Source organism: Zeus faber, assembly GCF_960531495.2.
Source record: "Zeus faber genome assembly, chromosome: 17".
Taxonomy (NCBI): domain Eukaryota; kingdom Metazoa; phylum Chordata; class Actinopteri; order Zeiformes; family Zeidae; genus Zeus; species Zeus faber.
The window spans coordinates 20,008,563-20,026,971 of NC_137204.1; the positions used below are offsets into that span (position 1 = coordinate 20,008,563).

Below are 18,409 nucleotides of genomic sequence, written 5' to 3' on the forward strand. Positions count from 1 at the left end.
ATTGTGAAGGGGGAGAAAAGAGGGGGAGAGGGAGAGAGAGAGAGCGAGAGAGAGAGAGAGCGAGCGGGGGGAAAATAAGCACCTTACTGTGAGTTGCACCGTGTCTAGCTGCAGGGGGGGGGACACACACACACACACACGAACGCACGCACGCACGCACGGCACAGAAAACCAATACGACACCGGCATCCGCTCCATGCCAGCGAAAAAGGAACGCGGCGCGGAAATTGATGCGAAATGACGCGTCGATATCGGCGGACGTGGGGTTATTTTTCTTCTTTTGGTTATTATTATTATTATTATTATTATTATTTTTTTTTTTTTTTTTTTTACACCATACGCGCCGAAAACACCGCCGCGGTACGCTCGACACCATCCCTACGACAGACACCGGAATAGAGCGGCTCTTACCTCGGGGTCGGACGCGTCGCGCCGAAGTTCAAATTAAAATCAAACGCCGCGCATCGACGCACACACGAGCGCTCGGTTCAGCAGAGACGCCGCGTACCTTCATCGCAACTCCCGATGGAGGAATTTGCCAAGTAATATCGGGATGACGACCATCGCAAGGGCACGGGGAATCAAACCATGACGTCTTCCCTCCACCCCCCCCCCCCCCTCCCTCCCTCCCTCCTCCTCCTCCTCCTCCCCCCCCCCCCCCCCCCTCCTCCTCTGCCTCCCTGTGCGAGAGGAGCGAGCATGACGTAATGGACGCGGGTGGTCCGACCAACCAGGGATCGGATGGCGCGACGGGCGTCCGCGGCGGCCAATCGGCGTCGCGCGTCTCGCCGGAGGGGGGCGGTGCGGGGCGCCGGGTGAGCGCGCGTGTCCGAGCCGGACTCCCCGGGCCGCTCTGGTTGCGTCGCTTTTGTTGGTTTTTATGTAATGTTTTGCCTCTAAATCCTTTGGCTTTGCTGAGCGATGATTCACCCGATGAGCGGTTATTAATGTGAACAGACATCGCGATGAAAGAAAAAAAAAAAAAAAAAAAAGAATTATTAAAATTAATAGTAAATAAATTAATAAATAAATAGAAACACTATGTATTAGGAATTAGGTAAAATGGGAGCCACCCCCGTCACGGGAGTAGCGTTTAGATTTTATTGAAGATATATTTTATTGAAGATATATTTTATTGAGGATATATTTTATTGAGGATATATTTTATTGAGGATATATTTTATTGAGGATATTCGCCTTCTGCGCGCACACGGGGGAAGAATATTTCGGTTTGTGCGCGCGCGACCACGAGCCGCAGTCCGCAGCGAGCGGTTTAAAGGAGTTGCTGTGCTTACCAGCAACCACCGCCAGGCGGCGGCAGGGAGGCCCTATTCACGCGGCACACAGCGTAGTCAATGAGTCACATCTTTTATGAGCGCACGTTCACAGTAGCGCGTCACGGATTATTGGTTATTTCGAAGTTAATTTCACTGAATTTCATCGTTGGCTGAATTGGCTATTCGCCAAAGTATTAGGTACATTTTTTTAATCGGCATTATTCTTGAAATGTAATGTAATGTAATGTAAATCTCAATTCACCCATACTTTATTACCTTACATGAAGAACTTTTATTTATTTATTTGCTATGGAACTGTATATCCAGAAAAAAAATACATAACTTGGACTATCCCCTCCCGCTTCCCCTCTTTATATTAATATATTCTCTCCCTTTTGCTATTATATGGTACTTACCTGATACCTTTCTATGATTGTATTTTGTAAGTGTCCCGATGCTGCTTTTTAAACGTATTGCCATAATGATAAAAAACAATGTTTTTTGATTACAACATGATGTGCAGTCCCCTTATAAAATGAAAGAAGATGTTCAACAATTCAATAAAACCTCAATCAATTATAGTTTTTGGGTCGCCAACTTTTTATTCACATCATAATGTGCTGTAGTACAGTCTACACTGGGCTGTTTTTGTCAGATTGTTATGTGCACATACATGCTTATGGTTGATGTTAATAAACACAGTAACAATGTCCAACAGGTAAATAAAAACGCTGAAAGTAACATGTGTCTGCTGCTGAAAGACACCATGTGGTTATTAGTTTGTGTGCTTGCTAAATAATTCACCTAAAACCACAAAGAACAAAGCTCCTAATGCAGTACAAGCACGACACTGCAATAAACAATAACAAAAAAACAAACAAACAGATACAGCAAATGCAAAATAAATATAAATCAAATTATATTTAGTTATTCCATATGTATATAAGTATAAACTAAGTCAAACAAATCGCTTGAGTCAGGGCCAGAGAAAACATTGTTGTGGAGGAGATAGAGTTTTAAATGGATAAAGCTGCACCGCTGAAGTCGGTAGTACACACAAGACAAAACACAACCTTTTGAATGGAAAGACGCCTTCAGAGCAGGAACAGAACAACACAAACTGTGTTTGATTGCCTTGAATTCGACCCGGCAGGCCTTGGTCATGGTCATTTAGCCAGAGAGCAGAGCTCAGCTTCCCTTTCCGGTTCTTGTTCTCACCGAATCGTCCAAAATAAACATACATAAGCTATACCGACTGACAGCGTTGCTCTTTGAGTTTTCTCTTTGTTTCTTCATTATCATTGTTTTTGGTGAAGGTTTTTGAACGGCCCTTCCCGTCAGTCACATATGGGAGCACTTAATACAAGATTTATTCATGATCTTCGGAATGTAGTCCAATCTTACGATTCACATCACTACATTATTAGAAATTTGGTGGTTGGGAAATCTGCATTAGATCTCGTAACGATGCAAACCTGATGCTTTTTAGAGTGGGGAGACGTTGTGTCTGTGACCGTGGTGCTCGGATGAACCACTAGAGGGCGCACGGGGAGCGCAGTCGTGGCGGAGGTGGCGGAGTTTGGCTCAAGACACAAAGTTCTTGGAGCGTTTGGGACGATCCTCCAGGTGTGATCAGTGCGGTTCTTACTGAAAGAGCAAAGGGAAATACTTCAATTCGTACCCGTGCCTTAAACACCGGCTCGCTTTGGAAGAAAATAACGAGACTACATTTCCCCGAGGAATGCGATGTAGACGCTCCTGGTAGTGACTGACTTGTGATCCCGATCACCGATAAGTTACAGAAATTCGTTTTCCCTTAACCCTTGAGTCTTTAAATGCTTTGAAAATAATAATAATAACAAAAAAAAATAACATGGGTTTAATCTCTTTGTCCATTTAATTGTAAAAATCATCATCGTCTTCTTTTAAATTGGTGACAATGGAATGTGCATATTGAATGCCAAAAAGCCCTTGACTAGAAGAAAAAGATGATATAGTCTGGTGATATAATGCCTCTTTGGCTTGAATTCCAAGAGCTACACTTACTCTAGGGGACAAAAAGAACCAAAAACACGCAAAATACCCCATTGCTTTTTAATGCTATTGTAAGATGGGGATTATTCTCAGTTAGAATTGAGGCACCCAAGAATAAAAACACACACTTACATAAAGACATACACAATAAAAGCCTGTTCCAGAGGACAAATGACCTCCGACTCGGGTGTTGATTCACTAAACACTTCCCGAACACTGCAGGGGCTTCACACGGACCAGAACAGAAGGCCATTCAACCCCATTGAATATCTGTGGAGAATTCAGAAATCCAGATGTCAAAGCTGGTGGAAGGAAGGAAGCTCTCGTTCCACTCCCTCACTGGAATCAACCCCAGAAAACAACGTCGGCCTGAGCGCCACGACCTCATGTGCACGATGGGAGCGATCATAATGTTGGACAAATCCTCTGTTGTGACACAGGTCTCCGTCCACGATGCTCACGAGCTGACACCGAGGCACCAAAAAAAAAAACAACCATTTGAAAAAAGAAAGAAATAAAAAGATGATTAATAACATGGAAGAAAACATCAACAACTAACGGGTGTTGTTTATCCTGCTGTAATAAATCGAAGGGCGCTCCCCCACCCCCCCCACCCGCGCCAGCCTCCCGTTGGCGGGATGGATAGAAGGGGCTGTTTGGACAACAACCTATCTGGCATCCATCACCGGACCGGAACTTCGCCCCTCCTGGGAAACGGTGCGAGGCACCGCAGGGTTGTGAAACTTTGGAAAGGACCCCCCCCCCCGTAATTACCCCCACCCCACCACCACCACCTTCATCTCACCCTTCTCGGTCACGCACGCATGCACGCACGTAACACAACCGGCGAGTCTGCAAAGCACGGTGCACCCTTTCCCAGCATTACACAAGCACACGATTCCCGAGTAAATAAACGTCATACATCTGTTAATCGTTATTTGACTAATGACATCGTTCCGGCATGAACCGCCGCTAGATGGCGCATGCAGCGTGCAGCTAACAGGAATCCCAAAGGGGTCAACATTTTCTGATTATGTGGTCTATGATAGTGAGGATTTAAAATACAAAACAAAACAAAAAACAACAACAACTTAATTAATCCTTTCAGACACTTTAAATAAAAAAAAAAAAAAAAAAAAAAAAAAGCAACTTTAAATGAAGTGTCTTGCTGCCGTGCCGCTGTGGGGTATGTTTAATTCAGTTGTTGGAGGCGGCCCACATTCTATGGAAAGCCTCAGCAGGCTGGATGTATGTTTAGCTTCACACCGCCCACATAATCCCCCATCAGCCCCCTAGCTGAGAGGCACCGGCGCTGGGAGAATGGGTTTGTGCAATGCCAGGGGTGCACCCTCGGGAAACAGGGCAGATAGAAGGGGAGATAGAAGCCGCGGTTATCACGTTTTGTACACTTCACTTACCTCCGGCCTATTACCACACGCACCCAGGGCCGAGGATGACTACGGCGATGAATAATAACCGGCATTAATGATTCAGATTAGAAGTGACCGCGAAAAGCACTTTGGGAACTCAGGGAAAAACAGCGGTCGAGGGAGGAAGGGGGGGTTGAATTTTTCATTTCGGTTTAGTTTTTGTTTTGAGCGAAATACCGTGACACAAATTTCCCACGAATGCAAACAGGCTTTATAAACAGAAACTTGGCGCTGCCCTCCGCCCTGCCCCCACCTTGGCCCCTCTAAGAGCTTTCTGTAGTGGCTTGTGACGGAATTCTTCGAACATCTGCGGCGTGTATCGGTGTCAGCTGCAAATTGGGACAGGATCCCGTGTTTTCTGACTCTTTGCCCCGCCGTTCCTTTGGAGGCCTTAATGGGCCTGGAAGATGGATGGCTCCGGCCGAACACCCCGCCCCCCTCCCGTGAGTGCAGGAAGTGCCATTACTCCGACCCCGACAGGGCCCGCTCCGTCCGCCCACACGGCGCAGGAAAATCTGACGGGGGATCAGTGTCGCCGATATCGGATCGACAATTTCCTCGCCCGATCAGTGTAAAACATATATTGCCAGGAAACCGTGGGAAGTGTGTGACTTGGCGCGGGACGCGGACGGAAATGGAGGAAAATAATTACATCGGAAAAAAAAAAATCTGTTTTTTTCTTTTGAGGAACGGGCACGCGCAGCGGAGTGGCGATCGCTCCCCCTTGTAAAAGAACAAAAAAAAAAGAAACGCCGCAGGCTATTTCAAAACCAGCCCAAATTTTATATACACGCCGAATGCTATTTTTTTCCAGCTCAATGTGACCGCCCCCCAAAAAAACGCGCAATCTGGCAACACCGCATGGCATCCAGTGGAAGGAACAGGATGAGACACAGTTCTACCTGAATGCTGAGTGCTTAGAAAAATGTATCTTTACTACACGTGCTGCACATGTTTGCTCTTTCACTGTCTGTTACTACGTACTTTAATACTTTTTTTTGGGTGCCAATTTAGTGTATAAATATGTAGTGTTTGGTGTATAAAAGTCCTGGGAGCTGTCACAAAATTTCATTTTCATCCAAACCTCAAAGAAAACCTCATCAACCTCTCTCTCTCACACACACACACACACACACACACACACACACACACACACACACACACACACACACATACACACCCCCCCCCACACACACACACACACACACACACAATCAGGAATATCCCTTTATCCATACATATTCAGAGCACCCTGAATATGATCAGAAGAATAGAATTGACATAGAATATATGAAACAACTGGGGGTCTTAACTATACTATTTCATGGGTTGTTTTCTATATTCAGAGGTCCAATCATTGGGATTTGAGCTCACGCTGGTTATTTTACATTGAGTATTTTGTATCCAGGCTCATGACGAGAATACAGCAGCAAAGTGTTGAAATGATATGTCAACACACGTTTTTAGCTCAGGGCGCAGTAAAAGGTAGTCAATACAAAAGATGGAAATGACACAAAGGAATTAACCAAAAAAGAAAGGATGTATTCTCTGTTAACGTTACGTAATAATTCCAAGAGAGTGTGCGTTTCTCTTCTTCGTAACCTTCTGACACATAAATAGAGTAATTTAAAAACCAACAGGGGAGACGCAGAGGGGTCATAATTCCATTTGCCTTGAGAAAATGGAGCCTCTCCTCGCCATCTGTGTCTGGTCGGCCGATCGTGACCTGACTGAAGCAGCAATCAGTTTATCAGCACTGAAAACGCCTGTGTGTGTGCTTGTGTGTGTGTGTGCTTGCATGTGTGTGTGTGCTTGTGTGTGTGTGTGCTTGCATGTGTGTGTGTGCTTGTGTGTGTGTGTGTGTGTGTGCTTGGGTGTGTGTGTGTGCTTGTGGGTGAGCGTGCGCATGTGTGTGCGTGCCTGCTTGCATGTGTGTGTGTGCGTGCTTGCATGTGTGTGTGTGCATGCTTGCTCGTGTGTGTGTGTGTGCGTGCTTGCTCGTGTGTGTGTGCGCTTGCCTGTGTGTGTGTGTGCGTGCTTGTGTGTGTGTGTGCATGAGTCTGTGTGTGTGTGTGTGTGTATGCGTGCTTGCTCGTAAGTGTGTGTGTGCGTGCTTGCTCGTGTGTGTGTGCGCTTGCGTCTGTGTGTGCGTGTGTGCTTGTGTGTGCATGAGTGTGTGTGTGTGTTTGTGTATGCGTGCTTGCCCATGTGTGTGTGTGTGTGTGCTTGCTTGTGTGTGTGTGTGTGTGCATTCTTGCGCGTATGTGTGTGTGTGCTTGCTTGTGTGTGCGTCTGTGTCAAGCTTGCATGTGTGTGTGTGTGTGTTGGGGAGGTATATCTGTCTTTTGTCCCGCCCATTCACTTTCTCTCTGGGTCTGCGTCTCCTGGAACTAGAAATCGGCCTAAACAGGGTTTGATAAACGTACAATTAAAGGAGCAATCAATAATATTTTATTCACTTTTTTGCACAAATTCACCATGATATATATCTGCGTGTTTTTTTTTTTTTTTTTTTTTTTTTTAAATCCATAATAAAAACTCTGCCTGCAAAATATATTGTAAACACCGTCCCATCTGTGCAAGTTCTTGCTACGAGGAGTTATTTTACATTGATAGAGCAGTAAAACAACAGCAGTTTGGATTAAAAACCTCAGGAAAACAAGGATCCTGTGGAGCGGGAACGTCGGCTCGTTACACTCGACTCACTGTGCTCCAGTCCTCCCGCGCCCAGGGCACACATTACCACGTACAATACAGTTTTCACAGAGCGTTTGGTTCCGAAATAAACATCAAGTTCATGTGGTTCCTCGCTCGCCACGATGATGCATGCTAACGTAGCAGGCTGGACTGGCGGCGGGGTGGCGGGCTCTGGCCGATCACCTGCCGCAGTCCAGCAGAGTCAGGCTCTTGGACGCGCCTTCCCCCCCAAAGCCCCAGGCCCGAAGCTCCAGCTTGTCCTCGTCGGGATCCTCCTCCTCGCCGGCCCTCTCCCCGTCCTCATACAGGCTGGCCTCCTCGATGGACGTCTCCAGGTTGACGTCGCAGGCGCCGAAGCCCAGCGCCTCGCCGCACTCGTAGATGGTGGGCAGGCTGCTGCGCAGGCCGTAGCGCCGCCGCAGCGCCACCAGCAGGGGCTGCGGCACGGTGAAGACGTCCACGTTGTTGCCCAGGTCCACCCAGGCCAGGCTGGGGAACCGCCGGGGGTCCTTCACCGCCTCGGTCAGGTCCTTGAGGACGCCCGCCGTCAGCCGGTTCCCGTTGACGGCCAGCGTGGTCAGCTTGGGCAGGCCGCCCAGTGCGGGCAGCAGGAGGCGGAGGCCGTCGTCCTGCAGCTCGGTGAAGCTCAGGTCCACCGCCGACACCGTCTCGCTGCTGCTCTGGAGGTAGAAGGCCACGCGGTGCAGGTCCCGGCCGGACAGGGGGATCCCCGACAGGTTGACCACGTCGTTGGAGAGCTTCTTCTTCAGGGTCGTCTTCAGACTGTTGGCGAGAGCAGACTGTTACCGTCCAAAAGTCATACGCGGTAACCGCGCGCGCTGGTTCTAATGTTCAGTCCTGACGGTTTGTTCCCCACCGGCGTGCCGAGACAAATGATCCTCCCTTAACGAGCCTGCACTGTATGTATTGATCTTTAAAGCCGTGTAATGGAGCGCCGTGGACATTACTCAAGGCTCCCGCCTTACTGCCCCACATGCAGGCAGGAGCGGCATCACCAAGATGGAACGAGCGTTCACCAGTTCAGTGAAGGAAGTCTGACCTCATGAATGCATTTATCGGAGAATCACGAATACCTAATAAATACTTAATTTCGATCAAATAAAAAAATTATAATTTCAGACGATACCGACCGATCGAGGGGCCGCGCCGCGGTCGCACCGCACTTATGGAGAGCCCCCCTCCCCCGGATTAACCGTCCCGGGCAAAAAACCCACAACAGGTGGGAGGTGACGCACGCCTCCCGGGAAAAGTACCACCAGACTTGTGACACTTGTCGTGATGGATTAGGGCCTCCCTCGCTGACGCTACGGAACTTGAGGCTCCGAGGCACCCAAAAGACAACCCCCTCTCCCTCTCTCTCGCTCTCTCTCTCTCTCTCTCCGCCAGAGTGTCATTAAATATTCATTGGTGAGCTACGTCGGCGCTACAGTATGTGGAGGCAGCTCCGTACATCACCGAGGGGGGGGGGGGGGGGGGACCGGTCCTGCGGTGGAGCTCGAAACCACTTGTTCCCCGTGTTGGAGGGATTTCGCGGGGAGACGCCCGGAAGCCCGATGACGGCGAGGTTGGATTCGAGGAGAGGTATAAAAGTATCATAAAAAATAATAAAACGCAAAAAAAACAAAAAACAAAACGCAGACAAACGCTTTTGGTGGGGGTTTGGCCGCGAGTTTCTCCCTCACAGTCACGGTTCTGTCTCCCTACTGTACGAGGTTCCCCCTAGAGACAGCATGCTTTCCCTTCTCTCCCACACACCACACTCTCTCTCCCTCTCCATCTCTCTCCACCTCTCCCTCTTCTTTTTCCCTCTGGACTCTCTGGGAGCCTCATCAATTCTCAGGCCGTGGTCTTCACATCTGTCAACCTGTCTGCTCCGGAGCGGCAAAGACCCGAAGCAGCTAACCGGGGCCGGGGGGGTTGCAACGTTATTGATTCTTTGAATACACCGCGATTAATCTCTATATTTCCCCATTTCCTTAACTGCGTTTCCCCCCCTTCCTCCCGTTCCTTCGCCTCCTTTTTCCCTCCGCGCTTCATCTCCTTCGGGCTCGGAACGTGGCTCCGCGCAGCCTGCGGTGTGCCGCCTTTCTCATCCTTGTAAGTTTGGTTTTTTAAAGCCCTCGTCTTGCCAACCTAGTCTCGAATAATGCTTCAGGATTAAAATGTCAAGTTAATTTCTCATGTCAGAAATTATGCTTTTTTTTTTATATATATATTTTTTATATGCATGCCTCCTCGGTTCCATAACAAACCACAACGACCCTTTAAATATTAATATCATTATTAATATGACGTCTGGAGGGTGTCAGGTGTTGACCATGGACTCTAGAAGGCTGAATATTATTCTGTTTGATAGATAACCTCCTCACAAGCACATATTAATCTCTAGTTTCTTTTTTTTGTCATATATATATATGTATGTGTGTGTGTGTGTGTGTGTGTGTGTGTGTGTGTACATGATACACACACACACACACACACACACACACACCACCTGTTATTATTAACAATAGTTATTATGAGGTTTTGCATTTTGTATATTTTTATTTTATATTCTATTTAATTTATATTTTCCATTTATTGTTTATTTTAATATATATTTTAAAATGTATATATATATATATATATATATATATATCTTTTATTTATTTTAATTTTTATTATTATTTTTTTAAACCCTCATTTCTTAAAGTCTGGAAGGAAATTCCAGCTTCTGTTGGAATCGTGAGCTTGTACCGTTCCCCCTCAGCCCCCCGCCTCTCTCTGTGTAGGAGGAACTGATCCTTCTCTGGGAGACAGAGGAGGGTGGGGTGTCTAGGTGGGTGGTGTAGGGGGACAGGCTGTAATGTGCTTTTAATGAGACCGAGCGGGGACCGCTCGAGACTTTCATGCAAATCCGCCGCCTCCGAGAGAGGTAGGCAGAATGCCACCTACCAGGCCTGGTCCGGGCAGCGGCCCCCGGCCGCCCATTTGCCGCGCGCTCCTCCGCCATCGAAATGAAGACGACGTAAACAACCAAAACGTCTAATCCTCCTCCCTCTGATATGCTTCCCGTGCTTGTATGCAGTGGTGCAAATCCTCTTGGGCCGCCTCAGACACAAATAACATCAAAGGAATCCATAGTTCACCCGCATATTCATGATGAATTTCATGAAATCAGAGCGGCCCCGTGTTTCCAGACTCATTTAAAGAGAAGCAACTGAGGGAATTACATCTATCGACTCCAACTGGAGCAGACGAATACATCGCTGCGGGTTTCTAATGAGAACTGACCCTCTAGTGCCAAACTATTGGCTGCCTTAATACGGGGATAGATAGTCCGTCTAATGACTGTGCCTTCCGACATGATGCCTGTTTGCCTGTTGTGCAGGCAGCCATTATGCAAATGACAAGGATACAAAAAAATACATCTTTTAATGTTTACATGCTTTGGTATAATGCTAGTAAATATCCATAGCAAAATATGTCCATTATCACAATCAGTATAAACTTGACATTACAGATTAACCTGTGAATAATCACTATGTGGCGCATATTTTCAAGTCCAAAACGTAAAACCCACATCACCAGATGTAGATTATATCGATTTTTTTTAAGGCCGTAGACTTAAGTGGTCGTTAAATGGAATCATTCGAAAAACAAAGTCCTCCGCCTCCGACGTCGCCCAGTCTGAAAATGGCTTTTTAGTGCCTTCCACACACTGCCCTGTTTCCATCGCCCTAAAGTATTACGACTCCATCTGCCTCAGATGAAATGATTTAGCTTCCATTTAAGGGCACGGCGGTCCCGCCCGCTTTCTTCATTTTCAACTTTCTGATATCCACTGATTCTTCTTTGAGCCAATCTGCGTCGCGTTAGCCCCAAAGCCCCGGAGCCCGAAGGCACCGCTCTCCTGCTGTGCAGCAATTCGATGCTTTTCATCCCGTGGAGTAAGAGTTCAATGCGATAGTCGACTTGTCCATCTCCACCTGCGTGTGTTTCCATTCATCGACTCATGGATCAAGAAGAGAAGCAGAAAATATTACGAAAATATTATTTTCTTAAATTAATTTTGGTGAAGGATGATTTTTACTGTGCTCCTCCTTATGTCCCACTTAGCCTCCGCCACAGAGCACATTCTGTATATTTTGTGTTTTACCTTGTTTTTTAGACTGTCAAGCGTTTTTTTTTTTTAATCTCACTCGTCCGTCCGTCCGATTGAACAATGAAACAATGAAAGGCACTCGGCTAAATAAAGCCATTCTAGATCCGAGCGACTGGTCCGAGGACAAAACCTGTCGACCTTTAGGCCGGTTTGCTGTACACTGTAAACTTTCAAAAGGCTGCGGGTCAACCCGGTGAACGCACGGCCTCTTTTTTTTTCTTTTCTTTTTTTTGCGAGATGACACCGCAGCGGTGCACTCGAGGAAAGGCGCTCGAGCAGAAATAACATGCAATGTGTACGTCTCTCGGCCGAGAGCACAGCGGCGGCGGTGGGAATTTAAATGCGCTCCGGCCGAGGACACATACGCTGAGCGCAGGGTATTTTCTTTCCGACTCATTCCGGCAGGATGGAATGAGCGCGCCCAAGACGCCGGATGCCCTTCCCTCCGCCTCCGCCGGGATCGGCCGGATCAATGTCTGCTCCATCGACTCTTTGCTTCTCGACTTGTTTATTCATCGTATCGATCGCAGCGGTTTTGGCCTCCGGGGCGTCCGTACCGGCGTTTCTGTTGTGCGCGTCAACCGCAACAAATGCATCTTGAAAGTTGCACGCCGCGCCCTCTTTTTGCCCGCTTTGTACCGCAGCGCTTCTACAGGAAAACCCTTTGGTTGTGCGCGTTGAGACCACAAGCTGTTTCCAGCGGCGATGCAGGCTGGAGCGTTGCGGCGGCTGGCTTTCTGGATCACGTAACACCTTATTTCCTTGAACTTGTTGAATAAAGGACTCGGAAAAAAACTTTGCAAATAACCCTCAGGTTCCTGACATTCGAGGCGAGAAATAAGAAGAAAGACTTTACTGTGGAATGAATAATGAGTAGAATGTACACATTAATTCCAAACACTTGCATTGTCTACACCAATAGTCTATTTATTGTTATTCTGCATATTTAAAGTCGCGTTCGCGGTGTGACGGCTGGTGAGTCATTTGCTGAGGTCGGTGAGGCGGACGGATCGTGAAGGTCCATCTTCCTCCGTCCTTCTCCGTTGACGGCTGTGTCTCGGCTTCACATCACTGACCACACTTAGAGCTTCCAAAATCTAAAATCTTTAATTGGTTTCCTGTGTTGAGAGGCTCTGAGTGAAAAACACTTCAGGAGATTAAAAAAAAAAAAAAAAAAAAAGTATAAGACGGTTAATAAAAACTGTTATTTGATGTAAAATATGAGTCTTGGTATGCGGCGGTAACCCGACCACCTCTTGGTCCAATCTTCCCACCAAGAGAATGAGATCACTCTGAGAGTCCTTTGGGGGGATGTTCGGCTAATGACGAAAGCGAGACGATTTTCGCGCAGACGCAAAAAAACAATCTTTACCGAGTTTTAGTCCCGGTTCATCTCAAGCCCGGAGGGGCTTTCGAGAAACGCCTTCTCATTCGCCCCTTCAATATTGATTAAAAAACTGTTTCGAATTCAAATATTCATCGACTGGTCTTGTTGATATTCTGTTTTCAAAGCCATGTTGGCCCTTATCTTCACTCCTCTCAAGAGCCTCTCCCTCCTGGACTGTACCAAACTCCTGCGGGGGGAGGGGTATTTCCAACGTGTAGCGCTAGTTGCGATGCACCTTCAAGACTGGGAGAGAGAATATGGCAGATAGATAACTCAAATACATAACTGAAAAAGTACGCCGACGAGGACCCGTTGTCCTGCGTCGACCGACGAAAGCTCTCAAGCAAACCTCTTGTTTCCCGGTAGAATGGCGTCACCCGCTTCTCTTTCCAGAATGTTTCAGGGTTTGGCTGACTTGGTTCGAGGCAAATTTGTTTATCCTCCGCCTGTGATGCTTTCAGCTTAATTTAGTTGGAAACAGAACCATTCGAGGGTTCTGCAGAGGGAAATTTAGTGAATGTAGTGAAAACCTGCAACCGGAAACCTGCAAGCAACGGCGGAAAAGCCCGGGTTAAGAAAGTGCAATTCCACTCCGTGATTTTGAGTCAACCATTTGGATTTCACGGCAGGAAGCGAAAACGACCCAATGGCTCTGGGTGTTTGGAGAGCAGCGAACTGTGACCCAGCCAACACATTACGTGCCTAGCGCATTACCGTCAACCCTCCCGTTCTTTTCCCGGGATCGTCCCGTATTTAACCCTTCTCTTCCGCCGTCCTCCCGTTGAAATATTTCCCCGTGAATCTCGTGGGGCTGGAGTGAGCTGCGCCATCAGAGCGATCTCCGCTCCACTGAGCGTCCCCGTTCTCCAACTTTCTCTAAGCGAAACCAATAAAAACAGCGTGTTTTTATTGTAGATGTATTTATTTTACTCCGCTTCCTAATTGAATAAAACAAAACAAAAAAAAGGCCTGTGCGTAGTGGGGAGACTTTCTCATACCCGCTAAAAAAAGGGAATTGACGGTGTGGCGTGGGGATGGTGTGGTTTGAGCAGGCACACCTGTCCTGGTTCTAGGTAATTGGGGACCCAGGATCAGAGTGGCTGCATACCTGTTGCTCGTTGGTCGCTCTAATGAGCAGCAGGTAAAACCCTCATCCCCACACACACTCAGGAGAGAGGAGCCCTGTCATGACCTGTGTCCATCTGCTCCGGGGCTTGTTCTATCAAGCCCCCTCTCCACAATAAACTTGTGTTTTTTCTACCCCACCGTCTGTGTCTCCGTGCGGGAGGTCCCTGAATGCGCCACCTGGGTGGCGGGTGGCAGGCGAAACTGCCACAGACACCTTTCCATTGCCAGGAGAAATGCGTTTTTGTTTTTTTCTGGTGCATCATGTTTGACGTCATGAACACGCCGCAAAGGGGACGTGTCATGGTTCCAGGGCGATTGGGAATGAAACGGTAGAGGAGACAGCAACTTAAACAAACAACGCCACAAAAACTGTAAAACTTAAAAGAAAAGTATTGAGAGCCGTTCGAAACAATCGGATCGTTCATGAACGACCCAACACTGCAGTAGAAGCAGCGTGGAGCAACGGCTGCCGGTGCTCCCCGCGGTGAGATCCCCGCACTCACAACATTTCACGGTCCCCCATGTGGAAAAAGGTCAGTAACTTCTAATTTTGGATTCTAAATGGGATATGGAATGATAGATTTAAACCGAGCCAATTAAATGGGTGTCAGTCCTGGGTCAAATGACCCTGCAATAGACCCGGGTTTTACCTGTTTTCCACTGGTGATAAATGCCGGATGTTAGCGGGTGTTACCGGATTTTTGAAAAGGGTATCAGTCACTCTTTTACCCCCGACCCCCATTTCCTTTATTTGAGGAAATATAAAGGAAATGTTGACAGGTATGACCTCGCGTCCTGCTTTTCTCATTGGCTCTCATCACTGGACGCCGCGGTAAAAAAAAGATATGCCCAAAACACCAAAAACTACAGTACCCGACTCACATGTTAGGGAATGAATACAACGGCAAAAAAGGTACGGAACACGGCCGACCGGATGTTTAAAAAAACCTGTAACGTGATGTAAAGACGACACAAAGTTCCCGTGGCCGAGGACGGGAACAAGTCCATAATGCGACTTCGGTCTTCTCCGAGTTTGAGTTACATAAGTGCGACGCTGTGTCAGGGCGCGGTTACGAAACCACACATTAGAATGCAGCGCTCCAAAGTGAGGCCGTGTGGAAAGTAAATGAGTGATCGTTATCAGCTCGCAGCAATGTGACACGGATTGTGAGGAACAGAAAGGGCTCCCCCTCGCACAGCCACGCCCCCCTCGAAGCCACGCTGAAAGGTCGTGAAAGGTCAAGTGTATGTTCAATTATCACACATGTAAGACGAGTTTTTCTTCCAAAGCGAAATCGACGCCGTTCCCGCCGTTTCCGGCGCTGTGCGTTTAAAAATATACCATGTCCAACCCCAGATCTCAGACCATAGGACGTGCTTCATTAATTATACATATTGGGGACACGTCCTTATTTCTTTAAAGCGGAGGTAAAAGTGATTTCCCCCAAAAAGATACGCTGCAAAATAAGGCAACTTTCTAGGACTGGGAGATACATCATCATAATACCCATACAGAGATATGAGACCCGATATAGACTGCTATTGTAATAAAGTGATTTTATTAAATGTTGTGTTTTAAAACGGGATTACAGTGAAGTCATGCAATTCCCTGAACTCCGTAGACTGTTCTCATCAATGGCGATAATATCAACATCACTAATAATTGTTTCCCAAATGTTTCCTGTGTGGAAATTTCAAACAAAAGCCCCAAAGAATATCGTCAAAGTATCAATTTGAGGTATTCACCTCAGATGTTGGGATATTTAGTCAATATTTAGCCAATACGGTCCAGCCGACTGTACAATTAACCGAGATAAAGATTAAACCCATCCATGGAGCCTGAAACTACACAGAGAGTCAATTAGATCAAAAAGTGGTTAGTTATTCACGTTGAAAATTCATCACTTCACTAAAACGTCGCGCTCTCACGTGTTGCCCAGTTCAGGCCAGGGCAATAACGGCTACAGATGAACACCCTTCGGTTTTTCTTCATTCCCTTCAATGTCGCGGCGTCGCGTCCCTCTCCTGATTTTTTATTTTTTGTTTTTCGTGATGTTTCTTCCTCGGATGGCTCTCCTTGCCCTCGGTGTCGCCCGCGCGCGTTAGTCAAGGGGTCACGAGCCGAGTCAGAGCCGTGTGGCCGTGTGGTGGGTGGTTTACACGTGGACACAGCCACGGACACATGGCGCGACACTAAGTACGTTAAGGATTATAGATTATAGGGTTCAGCTTAAGGGACTCGGAGAGAAAAACAGGCGTGGACAGGAGGCAGGGAACTTTGCTATTACCTGGGTGCTTTGAGAACACACACACACACACACACACACACACACACGCACGCGCATGCACGCACGCTCACGCGCACACACACCATACACACACACACACACACACACTTTCCGCCACTTATCACAGAGGTATTACCCAACGCCGTTTTCTCAAAATAAAGGTGGTAATGCCCTGTCGCTGCGATTATTTCATTATTCAACAAAATTGGATATTGAGTACAAACATCCCGGGAAGAAAAATAATGTACAACCGCCAGAAAGTATGAATGAGTTTGTATTTTATTTTATTTTTTCTTTGTGTGTATGTTTTTTAAGACGCAATAGACGACTTATTTTGCTTATAATCATCGTTACGACTTTAATGTTGATTGCGCAGTGTAATGGCTCTAGAATAATGACACCATCTGTTTACATGGGTTCCTTTATAAGCCTCCACACCACTGCGCATTCTGACTGCGGGTGCGAACTTGCGGGGAAATAATAGATTTACGGCCGGCGTCACAGGAAGTGCGCCAACCATTAGCAGAAATGGCAGCCGGTGGTGCAATCTACTCCGCGTGAATCATAAACCCTTGAATATAAAAATGACTCATTGAAATCGGTTGAGAAATGTGAACGTTATAGTGCTTTTTATCCAGAAAAACAAAGAAAACAAAATAACAAAAAAAAGAATACGGTTGAATATATTCTGTTACTAAAGACATTTGTTTTTCAGTAGGTAAACAACATTTTTAATTTCACCAAAGTAGTTTATGTTTTGGTGTATATATACAGAAAAAATATCTTGGAATAAAACCGTTCCAGAAGTATAGAGACACACAGTCCACTGGGTCTGATTAGTGTGGTGACTGAATAACAGCCCTTATCTAAGCACTGTCACTGATTCTGCTAAGGCCTGAGCAAAATCAGTGAGCAAATAAATAACATTTTCTGACGCTGATAAGGGCAGCCATTGACACCAGAATCTCTCAGTCTCAATCTCTCATATCATTATCAAAATTATATTTTTGATGCTGAATTTTGGTGACTTTATTTTTGCTCACTACCCCTGCATATTAATTCCGGTTCTATTGCTTAATGTATAAGTGAAAATGTTTTGTCGCAATACGTGAGTTAGGGCAGCACGCACATTCCTTTAATAAATGACTGTTGAAACACACACACACACACACACACACACACACACACACACACACACACACACACACACACACCGCCAGCACCTGATTTGAACGCACCCCAGCGCCCTCCTGTTTACATCCCTCTCCTTTTCTTCCTCATTTACTGCCATAACTATGACAGGAAGAGGGCCATGTGCTGAACTGCTGTTCCAATTTTCCTGGATTTAATTAACTCTGTTTTGTCGACACATGTTGTCGTCTGACGTGTCAATGTTTATGTTTTTCCATGTACATGTTGTTTGGTTCTATGTTTATTTGTATCGCCGTGGTGACCCCCCCCCCCCCTTGGAGTGATTCGTTGTTCATAGACCAAAACGCGGTGAGATCGTTCTCCAAAGCGGCGGATTGGTGGCGGTTCTGTGTCATAAAAATCTGTGCTCTTGTCATCTCACAGGTCGCCCACAGGACAGAGTTATTGCAGCAGTTCTTGACGATTAAAGAATGAATAAAAGTGGTATTGCACGGCTGCCAAGTTAATCTGCAAGAACTCCAATTGCAGACCAACTCCGTGTTTGATGCAATGGCGTACACATACTCTGTGTTGTACGCAAAGCATGCTGACAACACAGGTTAAAAAATATATATATATAAAAAATAAAACAAAATAAAAATAAAAATAAAAATAAATGACTGTTGAAGCCTCTGACTGGCTGCCGGCATTACATACTCCTGTGTTATGACATATCGCTGGCTGTTGTTATTAAAACCTGTGCCGCCGTAAGAGCCTGGCATCAATTATTGCCTCGCAGGAAGGCGAGAATGCAATAGCATCTGCTATCTGGGCCCAATCTCTTCCAAATGTGCTGTCGGGGCAATTTTGGC

At 46.7% G+C, this 18,409-nt stretch overlaps 1 protein-coding gene across 1 annotated transcript in view; it reads right to left on the reverse strand.

Moving 5' to 3' along the window:
* The window catches only part of LOC307243011 (uncharacterized protein), a gene marked incomplete at both ends in the record, with an annotated part of 46,410 nt that overhangs the window by 10,304 nt on the left and 17,697 nt on the right, over positions 1-18,409 (reverse strand). The window contains one exon of the mRNA XM_080017661.1: positions 7,622-8,221. Coding sequence (XP_079873787.1) covers positions 7,622-8,221 — 600 coding nt within the window. The remainder of the gene's footprint in view (positions 1-7,621; positions 8,222-18,409) is intronic.